Source organism: Ambystoma mexicanum, chromosome 4q, assembly GCF_040938575.1.
Source record: "Ambystoma mexicanum isolate Mex_15411 chromosome 4q, UKY_AmexF1_1, whole genome shotgun sequence".
Classification (NCBI taxonomy): Eukaryota; Metazoa; Chordata; class Amphibia; order Caudata; family Ambystomatidae; genus Ambystoma; species Ambystoma mexicanum.
In genome coordinates this window covers 577410790-577427848 of record NC_090928.1, presented here as the reverse complement: position 1 = coordinate 577427848, position 17059 = coordinate 577410790, and the positions used below count along the sequence as shown (strand labels likewise).

At 45.4% G+C, this 17059-nt stretch overlaps 1 protein-coding gene across 2 annotated transcripts in view; it reads left to right on the top strand.

Moving 5' to 3' along the window:
* LRP11 (LDL receptor related protein 11) overlaps positions 1 to 17059 on the top strand; it is a 558518-nt gene that overhangs the window by 191109 nt on the left and 350350 nt on the right. For both annotated transcript variants that reach the window (XM_069608123.1, XM_069608122.1), the window contains exon 5: positions 7926 to 8135. In XM_069608123.1, the coding sequence (XP_069464224.1) occupies positions 7926 to 8135 (210 nt within the window). The remainder of the gene's footprint in view (positions 1 to 7925; positions 8136 to 17059) is intronic.

Sequence of the window (17059 nt, the reverse complement as noted above, 5' to 3'; positions counted from 1 at the left end):
TATATGGCCCTTTATTCGTCAAAGCATACATAAATGAATAAATGCAACACAGAGCATAAGTGAATAAATGAAGCAAAGAAGTCTAAAGAAAATACATCACCGTTGGTGAAACTTTAAGGAATGTCCTCATCTCGCCCGAATCTGCTGAAAAGTCACGGAAACAGCTAGGCAGAGATACTTCGGCAGCCAACAGGCCTAGATCAAGGGGTCCCTCCTCCCAGGTGAAGCTTTGTTTGACCGTTCTAGTGCCCTGCATTTTAAGCCCTTCGCAAAGTCGGGGTGGCTCCTTCTAGAATCTTCTTGCCTGAGTCTCTGCTCAGTGGTAGCTCACGTGCGCCCCTGGCCGGAGTGACCCACGGTAACCTCAAGGAGCAGTGCTCTTTCCTCTCTCAAGAAAGCAGCAAAAACAACTCATCCTCAGTTTTGACAATGTCCATGACACCCTTAGGAGATACCAGCCGGCACCTGCGTATCCCCGCCTTTTCGGGCACAGTGTCCTTGGATGAGCAATGCAAACCAACATAAGCATCTGATAACGTTGAAAACAGGTTTTCCAGTGAAATTGTGTGAACAATGCTGAAAATATGTTTACAGTTCACAGCAAGAGCAGCTACCAGTGGTGCATGGAGCAAATGTCCATTATGGCTCTGAGTGCACCAGAATGCACTGTGCACCAGTGCCATGTTTTAGCTCAAAGTATTATAAGGGTAGAATAGTAAGAGACAGAGATGTTGAGGTCTCTGAGGAGGAGAAGTTAAGATGTAGAGGCAAGGAGAGAAGAAGAGAGGTCAGCCCATTCTGAGAGCAAGATAGCAACACGTCTAGGTGGTCTGTAGATGGTGGCCACAGTCAGAGTCAGAGAGAGGGCAGGAGAGATAGAAAGCCTGCAGACAAGGCATTCAAACGAGGAGTAGGCTTGCGTAGGAATGCCAGAAGCATGAATCCAATCGGGAAAGATCGGAGCTACTCCGCCTCTGGGACGTTTGGTTCTGGGTTCAGAGAGTATCTTGTAGCCATCAGGGAGGAGAGTGTCAAAATGTGTGACCATGTCTCGGTGAGAGCGAGGACATCCAAGGAGGTGGCAGATGTCGTAGGAGTGTTTGACAGGGGGCGCTGTTGCGCTCGGCACAAGATGGCCGCCTAACTCAGGAACTCCACAGGCTGTGTGACTTCAGCGTGCCATTATAACCTGAGCAAGGGTGCCCTTTACTTGGTGACTCTGACATATGTGACCGGAAAGAGTCTGCTGCCTATTGGCATTATTAGTTGGGGTTGAGATGCAGTGAGAGCGGCGCATCAGTCAAACTTGTTGATGCTGCTGCTGTGAAGTGCAGACCGCTGGTGCCGGCGTAGACAGGAAGCTCTTCCTTCTTATGTAAGACCCTGGTGACGCTGCTCTTTCCTGAAGGTCCACCGAGGCGAGATGCAGCCGGCGGACAGAACTGGGAAATGGTGTCTTGCTGGCATGTCCGCAATGGGACGGGCGGACCGCTGTTCTAAACTGTGGCTATGTCGAGCGCTTTGAATGGAGGTGCCCGCTCCTGAGAGAAGCGCATCACTCATACTGGAGAGAAGTAAGTGCCACTAATAACATCACTGGACAACTACTGTGGATACAAAAAGCAGAACGCTGGGATGACCGCCATATGAACCAATAAAGTAGCGGCCCATATAGGTGCTTTACAAGTGTTGACACATGTATGTCTGCTGGTAATATTACATATAACCTGTGATTGTTCAATGAATGACGCCATATGCATTTGCTGTAACGTTAGTCCCTCTGCACTATATAAAGGCTATTGGCCGTTGTGAGAGTCCCAGATCATACCTGGAGGAGTGGAGGGATAAATTAGGTCCGCCCGAGGGAATACGCCAGGTGGCTGCACCCTCACAAGTGCAGGAATTGTGGAGCGCGAAGACTGCCCCAGCTACAGATTGATTGCACACCGAAACAATACAACAGCAGTCACGAAATACAACCACGCCATCCTACTCGAACAGACAACCTGCCAATGCTGTGAGAGTCCGGGTATCCCCCTCAAACCATGCCAAAAGGTGCCGGCAAACAACATAGTTCAATCAATATGTTTGCTAAAGCAACACTGAAACCTGTGCAGGAGGTGGGAAATGCTATTGGGTTGGAGATGCAACAGGAAGAGCCAAATAGTTTAAATCGCATGATGGAGTGTATGTAGGAAGGATTCTCTGCATATACACACAGTTGGATGACATGAATGGCAATATCAGCTCTATAAAAACTAGGATGGAAAAAATGACCACCGGGTCACTGAAGCGGAAAGAAAGAGTTGGAACAGCAGAGGATGAGATTATATAATTGAGAAAGGATGTCTCCCCTTTGACTAAACAAGTTCCGACTAAAGGCAAAATTAATTATGACTTAGAATCCCTCTCTTGACGTAACAATCTACGTATTATAGGGGTTCCCGAGGATAACATCAAAGGCTCTATGGAAGATCATATAAAGCGGATGTTGATGACACTACTGGACTCCCTGGCTCTGTCACAGCAGTTTGCAATTGAGAGAGCTCATCAAGCCTTAATACCGAAGCCAGGGGCATTACCTTCCCCCCCGGTCCATTGTCTCACATCTCAGTTATCGAGACAGGGACAATATACTAAGTGCTGCGAGAGTTAAAGTTGAGCTACTACTATGCTCCAGCAAAATACATATACATCCGTACTTCTCAGTAGCCGTTCAGCAGGAACCTAAAACCTTTCTAGCAGTGAAAAGGCGCCTTTGTGATCAAGGCATAAAATATGCCATGCTGTACCCGGCCAAACTACATATACAGCACAATGATGTGGTTTATTTCTTCACCATACCAGAGGAGGCTTTAAGTTCTTGGATGGAAATACCAGCAATTGAGTTGCTTCCTTCTTTTCTTGAAAGTATAACAGATGCTAAAGGGAACTGTCTGCCCACTACACTGTAAACGCTATTACCAACAAGAATCACTCGAGGCTATTACTAAAGCAATATGACCCGAGCGGCAGGGGCATTACTGACTCAGGTAATGCCCTTGGCCTATACTTATACTTAACAAAGGCCCTGGGGCATTACCTCAGTCGGTAATGCCCCCGCTGCGAGGGTCATATAGCTATTAGTAACCCGGCCCGCAATATCTGCGTGACCGGGGCACTAAAAGCATTTTTTCTGCCCCGAAACGCGTTTCGTGACAAACATTTTTTTTTTAGACGACCAAGAAAATGGCCCCCGGGAAAGGGAACACAGAGTCCGTTTTCTCCCTTTCCATGGCGGCCATCAGGAGCAGACGCGCTGGGAACAGAATTCTTTCCAGCGCATCCGCTCCCGAAAAAAAAAAGGAGAAGAAGGTAAGTGGGGTTGGGAGGGCGGAAGGGAAAAACAAAAAAAAAAACATACCTGCATTCCCGGCGGGGGACGATGGAAGCCTCCAACCTTGTGGAGGCGTGGAGCGGAGATGGCCTCTGAGTCTCCACACAGCTGGGGGCTGCCATCGTCCCCCACCGGGGACAAAGGAGCAAGAAGGCAAGTGGGGCGAGGAGGGCAGGGAGCAAGGAGGAAAGGGGAGGGAAAACCAAAAAAAAAACCCTTACCTGAATCCCCTGCGTGTATAAATGCCCAGTGTCCTAGCAATTGAAGTCACCTCAGGGTGTAGTGTATTTTGAAGTGTATATTTACTGTTGCCAATTGTTCCCTTCAAAAGAAGGCTTATTTTAAAACTGACTGTTACATTAATAAATAATTATTTAATCAAGAAACCTTGAATGTTATTTGGATACTTGTCACTCTGAAACTCTATGTTGCAACCCTACAGCTCACATTGACCCGTCTTGAGATAAGCCTGGCTGCTCAGTCACTCTACCAACTTGTGTAGTACAGACTTATACTAAAGTTTGAGTTACCTATTGCCAAGAGGACAAGGCTGGTGTAGTCTCCCACAGGGCTACTACATACAATCTTGCCTAACGGCTCTTCTGATACTTTACGGCCAGTTCCCTCTTTGAGGGTCATTTGGCACATCACAAGATCCTGTTTCCTGAGAAGGCCCAGCTCCACCACAGCTATCCTCCGCCTTTCTGGCAGTGACAGAATGGGTTTAGATGATCGAGCCTCAATGCCTCCTGCAGCAACCAAATCCGTATTCGAAAATCATTGAGCTACAGAAGACAATACAGCTTCCACAATGGACACAGAGCCACTCCTCAGCAATTTATAATGATGAATGACAGTGGTGGGGACCGCTGCCCTGCAAATGTACTGCATGGACACTCCTCTTAACATCCCTCAAGTGGAAAAACCCTGGCAATGTTTTTATTTTTATATTAATACGATTAGCTCATTTATTTTAAAATTTATTTATTGGCATTTGTGGTTAAGAGCGCTTTACATTTTTACTGGTCTGGGCCTTAATTCAGGGCACCTGACCGACTTATTACAGTCATGCCTTGTTCATAAAACAGAATAACAACATACATAAACAAACTTAACATTAACAGTCTCCTTGCGAATGGGTGTTTGGCGGTAGGCATTGTCGGGGAGGGTGGGTTTAGTGTCCACAGGGGAGCGGGGGGAGTTCTTCTCGGTGTAGTCCGGGGGTTGGGGGGTGTGGTTTCAAATGTTCCTTGATTTCATGATTAGCAGTGGGATGGATACCTGCGACATTCAGGGAGGTTTGTCATCGGGGGATCTGAACAGTTTGGTTAAGGTGTCTTTCCATGCCTCCAGTGCCATGCTCGAGTCTTCGGTAGATCTAGTTACACTGTCCTCCCAGGCTCTGGTTTCGGCATTCGCCCACCTTTCCAGTTCTCTGCGCCATGCTTTGTGGCTTGGTCCTGTGAATACGATTAGCTCATATTGAACTTTACGCGTATTCATTCTTAACATTTGAAATACAAATATATTTCCGTATTTCAAACTGTTAAAATCTTACATGCACCTCTTTCTCTAGAATTGTGTATCACCTAATAATTTGAATACATGTAATATATTACACACATAACCATTCTGTTTCACATACTTCATGTTCCTAATTCATAAACATTTAAAATTATTTCATAATATTATAAAACCATTTGTCTTAAAATTGTATCTACTCTACTATTCATTCATCAAAGAAGACTTTATCTGCTTTCAAATACAATATACAGCAATGTGCAATGCCTTGTTTTCGGTATTTAAACAATACTGCCAGAAATTATCATCTTTAATGCCATCATAACTATTTACAGAACTTCCCAGTAGCGACATGTACAAAGCCTATGTCTCCCTAAATTCCGTCAACACATGCTGCACAGTTTCTTAAACCGTTTTTAATTTACAAATTCGGCATGTTCTTTCCGATTTAGCTATTCTTTTTTCAGGGCTCTCTCACTGTCAAACTGGTAATCTATTTATGTGAAGAAGTAGTATAAATCTGCACAAATTAGGGTCGGGACAAATCAAAGATACCTATGAGGTTTCTTAAATTTATGGACTGCTCCTGCCAGAGATTTACATGTTCTTAGGCTAGCCATATGATCATAATGATATGTCTAGTCCCATTTTTCCAGTTTAGGGGTGAATTGCTTCTCGAACTCAAATAGTTCACACGCCCATTTAGGACACCAATCAATCGGCTAAAAAGTGGCTTGCACTAATAACGAATAGCCATCTGGTTGCCTTACTTCAGATACGTGTCCTGAGAGTTTTAACAAGGGAAATTTTGGGTTGGTTCCCGATTTTATGTAACGGAGACCGCTCCTTTTTAAAGCCATAGCAGGCAGTGACATCAAGCCAAGTTCCATTCGTAATATCCCAATAGGGGCACACAGGGCCATAACAAGCATACGCCTCCAAAATGTTCCATCAATTACCTTCAACCACGTGAGATCCCACATTGTTAATGCCTCTAGGCCATACAGCATAATGGCACATAAGCATTGCTTGTACCATATCAGAATGCCCACAAGGCTGAAGCCTGAGGACTCAATTACAAACTTGGCAATAAGAGCAGTTAACACCACTGCCTTTCAGCTTTTGGCTGAAATTATTTCTCCATAGTCACTGATGGTGGTTAGATCAAGCGCCAAGTATTTGTAATTTGCGACATAGTCAATATGATTTCATTCAACAACAAATAATGGCTTTCCAATTCTCCTAGCCGAAAAATGCATCATCTTTGTTTTCTCAAAAAACCATTCTGCTCTGAATATTTATAGAGGCCATCCAATACCCTTTTCGTCCCCGCAAAAGTGTGATCTAAAATCACGAGATCGTCTACTTACGAAAGGCAACCGATTTTTACACAGGCTAGTCTAGGCAAACAGTTGTGAATTTCTCTCAATATGCCAGGCAGGTCCAATAAGTAGATATTGAATAATAGGGGAGCCAGCATGCAACCCTGCTTTACACCCTTGTTGGTTATAATAGGTTCCGAGATGGCCCCCCTGCTGTCCAGCCTCATCTGGACACAAGTGTTCTCGTAGAGATCTTTAATAGCATTCAATACAGAACCAGGACAACCCAATATTTCCATTTTCTGCCATAGTCTCCCACAACCCTGGGGAAATGCAGAGGACCATCAGAAACAAAATAAGGGATGGAAATGCCAAGCTCATTCGAACGACTAATGTTGGAATGAGTTGGTTTCTGCCTATTCTTCAAAAACCTCACTTCTGAGTCACAGAATAAAGGCTTTCCCATAAGCTAAAGCCCCTGTACCGAGCTTCCGGATTGGCTGGGAGGAACCCTGACCTCCCGCTGGGTTGCTAATTAAGCAATAAACCCTGACTGACAGGGGAATTACCAGTTCAGGTAATGCCCAGGCCCGAATTACAGGCCAGAGCAAATTGAGGGCTTTAACGTTAACCACAGGGCATTACCATACACAGTAATGCCCCCGTCCGGAGGGGTTTATTGGTATTGGCATCCCAGAATGCTTTTCCAGAATGCTAATAGTTTTATTTAAGTTGATAAACAGCGTGATTGCCATTTCTCAACTTTAAAAAAACCTACAAAACAAGATGGCCGGCATGGCCAAAGAACTACACCTAGTCCCTTCTTTTCAATGGTGGTTATTGCCAGTGCGGGGATGCCCCGGGACACTGAGTGTTCCCGGTGCAGCCGAGGAATGAGGAAGCTTCAGGTAAGTGGGAGTCGGGGGAGGGCATGCAAGGGAAGGTGGAAAGGGCTGGTAACACGATGAGGGAATGGAGGGCAGAGGAGCACTTTCAGAGAGGAAGATGACAGTCTCCTGCTTCAGAGGACCGAGCTTCGCCACCCTGCTGAGATCCGTGCATGTCATGCTGATCTCTGCTGAACTGGTCCCAGCAGTGGAAACCTTGGAAGCATGTGCTCCTCACTTGGCCGAACCTCATTCTCTGGAAGAAGCCTTCCAGGTTTTGAGGGACCCTACCTAGATGGGACGAAAAATGTAGGCGGAAGGATGGGATATACCGGCAGGTACAGTAAAGTTATGAGAAAAAAGATTGAATGGGTTCTTGAAGATAAGGTCAAACAAAGTTAAGGACTTCGATGAGTGAGGGTAACTAGAAGCAGGCTTCCACTGTGTAATTTTTCAGTGTTTGTCATAGCATGCTAACTTGTAGAGCCAGTATGTGTGACAGCTATCTAGAATGCAGAACCTGCAAAATATGAATAGTTGAAGGAAAAACGTCTGGCAGTTTGAATTTCCAAGAGTAAAAATCTTGCGTAACACATGATGTCATGCTATGCTCACAACGTAGCACAGAAGTGGCTCTGAGTTTAAAAAATGTGGAGTCTTATCGGGACTGCTCTTTCATCCCCTTTCTGTAGAGGATTGTAACTATATTCAGATAAAATAACTATTACAATAGAAAGGTCTAGATAAAGTTTCACGGGCATGATAAAGTAAATGTGTGCAATATGATGCAAAAATATAACAACTGTTTTTTTTTTTCAGTTGGACCTGATCGGAAAACTGTGACTCATGCAGTGAATAGCAATACAGAGCAAAAGGCCATGGCATTTCCTAAAGCTTCACATAACGCGCTTCAAATAGAAAAAGACCAAACAAATCATGTAGAACAGCCTTCTGTGTTGCTGGATGCAGACAAGCCTAAGCAGCTATTGACTCCAAGCAAAACGGAAAAGATTGACCCATTTATACCAGGTAACGGGAGGATAACCACTATTTTTCTTGCACTCTTAGAATGGGATCCATTTTTGCATCCAGTGGACATAGTCTGCTGAACAGGAAACCATTTTGTGTGTCTCAGATGCTCTGGGATGTAGTGAGAGACTAGGCAAACACTGGGGCCAACGGTTCCGACTTGGATGATTCTTTTGAAAGTTTGCAATTTGCCAACCTACAATAAAGCGTTTAAAATAAATACCACATGCACCCATAAATACATGAATGGGATTTTGTGATAGATTTTCTGCAGTCAGTTGTTTACTGTATTCCTGTGAAAAACTAACTTAATCAGGCAAATGATTAAAAAATACTGTTTCAGTGAACAACTTCCCAGTGGGGACCTGAGAAGACCATTTGTACACATTTGCCAGATAAAATACGGTTTTATGTCCCCAACATGTGGCCATGCTAAAAACTATTACTGGCAAAGCCAACATTTTTGTGTTTTGGAGCTTGTCACGCCACAATTACAGGGACTTGGACGAGGGCCTCAAGGCCATAGGAGAGTGCAGTGATGCTGCACTCCCTTCGCACTTACTGTCATTATCAAGGAGCTGATCAATGAGAGAAGTGCTGTATCCCTGCTCATCCCAGGCCTCATGTTTCTCCAACTTCCCTTGGCAGCTTGACTGGAGAGGTGACTGAGGAGGTATTAGGATGCAGAAATGCAATTGGTGTGTGTTCCCTGTGACCCACATGCTTCCTTGGTCTCGCTGCGTTAGACAGCTGGACTGGAGAGGCAGACAGGGAAACAGAATTGTGGAGTCAGCGGGAGACACACACAGTGTCCCTGCTGCCCCCCTGCTCTGCCTTCCTCCCTAGTGCCACTTTGTAGGCAGCAGACCAGAGAGGCTGGCAGTGCCGTGAGACAGCAGGAACACTGAGACAGCAGAAGCCTACAGAGGCCGTTCACAGGCCTACGGTAGTGGAGACTATTCAAACAACAAAGAGAGGTAGAAGGGGGATATACACCCACAAGCACACCCTCTGAACTAAAGGGATCGACCCTTGATACTTTGAAACACAAAGCTTGTAGTTGTGATTGCTACCTTGACAAGGAGACTCCTATTAGAGTGCCCTATTTACTTGAGGCATCAAAAGACAATTTCTGAGAAACCAATTTCTTTATACAAAAATATACATACTTTATTGTCAAATACATACAAATGCTAAGAACACCATTTGGTGTAGTACTATATCTAAAAGATCTCACAAATTCAAGATCCAAAACATGTTCACTGCGATGTAATCATAAGCTTTACCCCCTCAGCATGTAAGTGTCTTGTTCTGTGCTAATGTCCACACTAGGCCATACCTCGATATACACATCTGACTCAAACTCATATTCCATTCACTCCGTTTTTCATCCACTTTCACAATATCATTCAACAACCACATAGTGTGCCCGACATGTTTCTTTCCGATCGTAATGTCATGTGTTTAGTACTCGGAAATTCTTCAGGGGCTAACATAAGAGGTTAGTAAAGCATGCATCACTTATCAGCAGAAACAAAGCCTATACGTTTCAACTAAAGAAGTTCTTTTACAATCTTTTTCTCATAGTTGCAATTGTGTCCTTAATCCATGGGCCTGAATCGCCCCGTGGTCAGTATACCCGGAAGAGGGTCTCCTTCTACAGGGATGCAATAAACATAAATAGGAATATCAGTAACCTATTTAAGCTGCTCAGCTCTCAGACAAATGTTGCTAAGTAGCAGAAGTCTCAGCTTTTCGTCTAGTGACATCATCATGCTGTAAAAGTACGTCAGTGCATCTTAAACAGTCCCTTAAAAATGGTGCATGTTCTTTTATATGGGTTCTATCCTAAATGCCATCACTGCACACGGCCTGTGCCTGAATGATGATAAGACTGAACTGCTCCTTGTCGGTTCACCTAACACCATCCGAAAACTCTGTCCCGGCTACACTAGCTTTACTATTGACGGTAACACCATACCCATCGCCAAGAGCGTAAAAACCCTCGGCTTTTACCTAGACACGAACACCAACCTAGCTAAACAAATCAACATGACTGCCTCAGCCACTGCCTACACTGGTAAATTAATTAGGGCCTGCAGACCATTGATCTCCCCTAACAACTGTCTCATCCTAGCCAGAGCACTCATTCAATCCAAACTGGATTACTGCAATAGCCTCTATGTAGGTGCCAACAAAACAGTAATCAATAAATTGCAAGTCCTACAAAACAACGCACTCCGTGCCGACCTCAATATCCCCAGAAGAGAACACATCTCCGCCACCAGAACTGCTTGTAAATGGCTGTCCATCCAACAAAAAATAGACCTAAAAACGATATGCCTTACATACAAAGCCCTTAATCATCTTGCCCCGCCCTACCTCTCTAACAAATTTACATTAAGACAGAATACTAGAACCACCAGATCGTCTAACACATTACAACTAACAGTACCCAAATACTCCCTCAAAAGAGCCGGTGGATCCAGCTTCCCAGCTCTGGCCTCACAACTTTGGAACACTATCCCACTGGATATCAAATCCACACCCACTTTCCAACCCTTCAGAACCAAGATCATCTCCTGGTTACTTAACAAATAACCATCCTACCATATATGTATGCATTCCCAATGTCCAATTGTTTTCCTATGTTATTTGCCTATTATTATCTATGCATTAACTGCCTTCCTGTTCAACTTTCCTATGCCCTATTACTACTGTACTATTGTCCGTTACTTGTAACATGATGTTAAAGCGCACATATACCCCTGGGTCAAGAGCGCTATACAAATAAATAAACAAACAAACAAACAAACATAACCAGCATCCTAGTCCATTATACTAGTGGATTACTTCCACTTGTTGGGATCCCTGCGGTGCACTGCTCTCTACAGAGTACTCACTGGTTGCCCAGTGTACTGGTAGTGCCCACTCACCGTTCTATGTCATGTAGAGTGGCTGCCTCGTGTCCTCCAGTCCTTGGGGCTGTATATTGCTGTTGTCAGTTGATTAGGGAAGGGGCCGTCTCACAGTTGTTGAAAGGGTTTCACTACACGGTAATATTAAAAAAACCCGGCTAGGTAAATATCCACCATTCTCTTTTGGTTCCTTTCCCATTTCCTACTTTGGCTTACCCTGATAATCATATCCCTGTGGGCAACTGTTGGTAGTTGCTGCTTGGCGAATCCTTCTCAAAAGGTAATTAGTGTTCACTTCCTTTCTATTTCGGTCCCAGTGTCTGTTTACTAATTTTTTCTTGTTCTGTTTATCACTAGCAGAAGCAGCCTGTTAGCAATCGTCCATTCTCTACTTTATGGGTGTGTTTTCCTTTGTATTGCACCATGTTGGGTTACCTCCCTTACCTAGGTACATCAGCCAGGAGATTAGTTGTACTTAAATCTTATCTCCTTCCATTCTCAAGCCAAAGACATACGTTATCTGATGATAACTCTCTGCTGTCTCCGTTTGTGTAAATGCGCGGATTCCGGCGAGCGTCAACAAAGGGGTCCTTTTGAAACAAATATCCACCGGGGTGCTATCTATAATTAAAGGGAGCAAGAAAAGTTGTTTAGCCCTTAACCTATGATGATTCTCCCGCTTTACACCACGGCGGCTTGTGTACATCTAGTCGTCTGTGTGAGCCACATAATGACCATTGTTCCAGAGTTCCCCTCAGCAGATAGGTAAAAGGCTTTATCGTGAGAACCGCAAGCTCTGCCTTTGCTCTAGTTTATTCAAAGGTTATGGCTGTTATGCCCGTTCAATACGTCCCTTATTAGCTTACCATTTTTGCTCCCGTAGCACTTCGCTTCTGCGTCCACCTGATGTTGGTTCGGCAAAAGCTCTCCGACACCTTCTACTTCCGGGGCGCCTTTAACTTGTTTGAAAAATGTATGGGAGCTTAAATGTATATGTTCGGTAGTGGAGGACAGTGTTGCCGTCGCCCACAGGATGCCGGCGCCGAAGCAAGCCTGGACCGACCGGGACGTCGGGCCCCCACTCGTGCACCCCGGTGTGAGGCTGGCTGACGAGGTTCATCAGCTAGTGGAGAAAGATCACCACTGACAGATGGGTGCTGGACGCTCTCGCCCAAGGACACACTGGAGTTCCAACGCAGGTGTCCGTGGATCCCTCCAGTTCCCGTCAGGAGCACCACATCCCTCAGTTTCTGGAAGAGGTACGAGCCATGCTGAGAAAAGGGGCGCTAGAGCTGGTGCTAGTTCCCCATTGTGTCTACTCCAGATACTTTCTAGTCTGAAAAAAGACGTCTGAACAAATACCTAAAGTCCCAAAAGTTCAGGATGGTCACGTTGCAGCAAGTGCTCATGCAACTGGAAAAAGGAGATTTCTTGATGTTGTTGGACCTGGAGGACGCCTATTTCCACGTCCCCATTCACAAGAAACATCAGAGGTTTCTGCGTTTCGTGGTGCAGGGACAACACTACCAGTTCAAGGCCCTTCCTTTCAGCTTGAAGTCGCCCCCGAGAGTGTTCACGAAATGCCTGGCACCAGTGGCGGCTCATCTGCGTCTACAGGGCATACATGTATACCCGTACCTAGACAACTGGGTGATAAGCGCCCATTTGCAGGAGCTGGACGACATACACACAGAGGCAACCGTCCAGCAATTGACAGATCTGGTATTCTACGGCAACTATCCAAAGTCCTGCTTAACGCCATATCAGAACGCGCTGTTCCTAGGCGCCAGACTCAATACGGTGTCTTGCCTGGCATCGCCCTCAGAGGTGAGGGTAGCAGCCATTCAAGGAAAGGTGCAATGGCTGTCGTTGACGAAGACGGCCACGGTGCGGGCCATCAAGTCAGTACTGGGCATGTGTCGTCCTTCATCTACCTCGTCCATCTCTGCAGGTTGCAGATGCTACCCCCTACAGGAATTCCTGGATGACAGCTGGATACAGGTGTCAGGAAACTTCACGGACAAGATCCCTCTCAACAAAGAGTTCCGACGAGCGATGGGGTGGTAGGGCACGGGATTTCAAAACCACCCTCACCAGGAGACGGTCACAAAGGACGCCTCCCTGGAAGTGTGGGGAACGCACACCAGAGGTCTGCACTCCAGAGGCCTGTGGCTGCCGGAGGAGAAGGATCTGCATATCAACATCCTGGAGCTACGGGCAGTGTTCTTGGCCCTCAAGTCATTCCTACCGTTCTTTGAAAGGCAAGGTTGTGGGGATCTTCACCGACAACACCACCACCATGTTCGACATCAGGAAGAAGGGGGGCACTCAACCCCCGGCGCTCTGCAAGGAAGCGCAGGACTTGTGGCTCTGGGCCATCGAACAGGGGATGTTCCTCGTCCCTTTCTACCTGGCGGGAGTCAAGAACACCATTGCATACCCCCTTAACAGGGAATTGTGCTGTGGGGTGGGAGCTTTGTCAGGATCCGGTGGACCGCCTGCTCGTCAAATGGGGCTGACCCTGGATCAATCTGTTTGCGATGGCGGTGAACTCCAAATGCCAGAAGTTTGCCAGCAGATTTGACCAACCGAGAAGCATGGGGGATGCTTTCTCCTTCCTGTGGGAAGGGCTGTTTCTGTATCAGGCACCACTCAAGTTTCTCTCGTGGAAGGCAGCATTCCTTGTGGCCATCAACTCAGCCAGATGCGTAGGTGAGAGCCAGGCCCTATCCTGCAAGCAACCGTATCTGACTTTCAACAAATCAAGGATGGTACTGCATGCGCACTTCTCTTTCATTCCGAGGGTTTATTAGGAATTCAACTTCAACAAGCCTTTGGTGTTACCTGTTTTCTTCCCGAAACCTTTGTCACCGGCAGAAAGCGCCTTGCACACGCTTCACGTTACTCTGCCCTGAAGTTCAACGTAACACGCACAAAGAGTTTTCAGAAGATGTCACAACTGTTTGTGAACTTTGGTCCTGTGAACCATGGGAAGGCCTTGTCCAAGGCTTTTATTTCAAGGTGGCTCTCTGACTGCATCATGCACTGTTATCGGTTGGCGTACCGACCGCTGCCCGGCCGTCTGAGAGCCCACTCCACCAGAGCGATCGCTGCGATGACGGTGTTCCTGTCTGGTGTGCCCCTGCTGGACATCTGCAGGGCTGCTATGTGGATGTCCACGCACACCTTCACGAAGTTCTACTGCGTCGACAGGGATTCCAGGGAGGAGTCCAAGCAGTGCTATGCAACCTGTTTACGTGAGGTGAGTCTGTTCCAGAGGTAAGAGTTAATTGCTTCTGTTGAGCTTTGCCACCTCCTGTGGTTGTGTAATGTTGTACTGCTATGTAATCATCATTCATGAGCATGTGAATCAATGCCAGACCTCATGCTGGAGAAGGCTTAAGTTACTTACCTGTAACTATTGTTCTCCAGCATGGATCTGGCATGGATTCAAATGTGAACCCTCCTTCTGGCCTCTCCACGGGTCTTCTTGGTCATACTGCCACTTTACATGCTTACCAAATCTGAAGATGGCTGCCAGAGGAGGGGCTTAGGGAGAGGACTGTTATTGGATGGAGGCAGCATGACCCAGAGGACAGTGATCCAAATGTGGCGATTCACCTTCTTCGTCATCATCTTTCGTTGTGGCCGTATCCGTTTCTGTACCCGTGTCAAGGGTCTGCTTGGGGAGTAAGGCCCAACGTGGTCGAGGAGGTTGATATGGGGGCATCAGAAGACGCTTCCTATTTTGCGGTGGAGACTGATCAGGGAACTAGGGGACCACAGGTACCGGCACCAGAGGTATTCTCATCTGGATCTCTGAGTCGACAGAATATCCAAGGAAATGTTCCTCGGCCTAGAGGGTCGAACAGGAAAGCTATGCACTGCGCCGTCGTCGTCCTCCTCCTCCTCCTCTTCAACGTCCTCATGGCACGTATGCAGGGACTCCTAATCTTCCTCGTCCATGGACGAGACTTCCATGTTACAGGCAATAGTTTAGTTACAGGTAAGTAACTTAAACCGTTTCACCATAGCATTAGCCTTGGCTGGTGAGTAAAGCAGTTGCAACTGAGAGGTTTCAAGATTGTATATCCGAATATCCACAGGGCTGATTTAGCATTTCATTCAGTTAAATCCTATTAAATTGAATGATGATGGCTGGTTTTAGTAGGAGCTCTGCGTTTTTGTGTGAAGTGTCTTCCTTTTAGCCAAGCGAGAGGATAGATCTGTGTGTGAAGCACCTTCTTTAGCTTCCTGTGTTCCTTTCAGTTAGAGCCGACTTTTATTTTTCCATAATGTATAAATGAGTGTAAATGTTAGGAGAGAACATTTACTAGCCAACATACAATTCAGTATGTTTTGTGAGGTATATAAATGTGCAGTATCCACCAATACAAATGTATTTTCAAAACCTAGATAACTGCAATGGGCAATATGTAAACATGTCAAATGGTCTCAAATCCCTCACATTGACTCCTGCCAAAATGAATCTTTCCCACTCTGTAGATTACAAGGTAGCAAGAACATATTCACTGGATGCATGGCATTGTTTTGCTGACTCTACTTCCTGTCTGAAACACTAACTGAAAATGAAAAATCTCTATTTCTCTTTCTCTCTGTCTCTTTCTATCTTTCTCTCGCTCCCTTTCCATTGCTCACTTTCTCCCTCACACACACAAACTCTCTCGCTCTCGTTATATTGTCTACCCTTTAGTGCTGTGCTATACTGCGGCGCTAAACTGACTGTCAGAAAAGATGTATCCTAAACTGAAAAATATCAGGCCTCCAGGAATCAATTGTACCCATTTCTGCAGAGTGACAAACATTCATTCTAAATTGACTGCCCTGTTTTTTGCAGGAGCCAGACAGTATAAATTGCATTTAAAAGACTCATAAAACAAGCACAACATTAAACCAAATAATCCTACTAATGAATTTGATGATACAATTCCATAGAAAAGCAAAATAAGGAAAACCTTCTAAAAGCAGACCCTTAAAGCCTGTATAAAACTCCATTTTGCACGTTCTGTTCAGGGATAAATCTGAGGAGCATTTCCCAATATGTAATGCCTGTCTAATAAAAGAAACCAGTGCCCATGTCAGAGCCTGATCAGGACACGCTTAAATTGATCAAATCCTCTGTTTAATTAGAGCTGTTATTAATATTTTCTTATGAATATCAGAATAGGCTGGGTAGAGAGGGACAACATTCCCCAAAGATTCCCGATTGTTTACACGGAAGGGGCAGGTATGCAGCTCAGTCCTAAATGCCAGCTTGGTTCTACAGAAATTCAACATCATCTACAGAAAATCAACATCCTCTTCTGCAAAGGAAAAGACTTGAAATTCTTCTTCTCATTTTCCCACATACGTGGTAAAGCATATTTTCTTGGAGGGTAAAACAAAGAAATCCCTGTTTAAGCCTTGTGAAACATGTGGGTTAAAAAAAAAGGTTAATGAGGAGGAAAAACATTCTGAATGTTTTTACTGCCTCTCGCCCACCATACTCAGTAAGACTGCACCATTTGCAGTACCTACAGTGCTAAAACACTAAGGGATCGGCATAGACGCCTGGTCGCTTGGATGAATGGTAAACACTATAGCCCCAAAAGTGCCAGATCTGAGGAGAGGAGTGTTTCACCCGAATGAAGAAACCAGTGTTTCCAGGCTCAAAGAAACCAGTTTTTCTTGGCCCTGCTGCACTTTTAAGACTACAAGTGACAGTATAAATATTCACCTTTGGTACAAGCCTGTACTACACAGTAAAGTGGTAGCAATGGCTGAGCAGCCATACGTATCTCAAGAGCAAGTGAGCAGTATCAATAGTTACACAAAGGACAGCTATTACTATGATTCAAACAAACACTGACTCGAGGTTTCCGAGTAAAAGAATATACATTTATTTAGCATCAGTTGTAAAACATTTCGCTAAAGTAAAGCAGTTGAAAAATCACACTCTTACTACACCACACCACTCCCAATAGATTCTGGACAAGTGAAACTCAA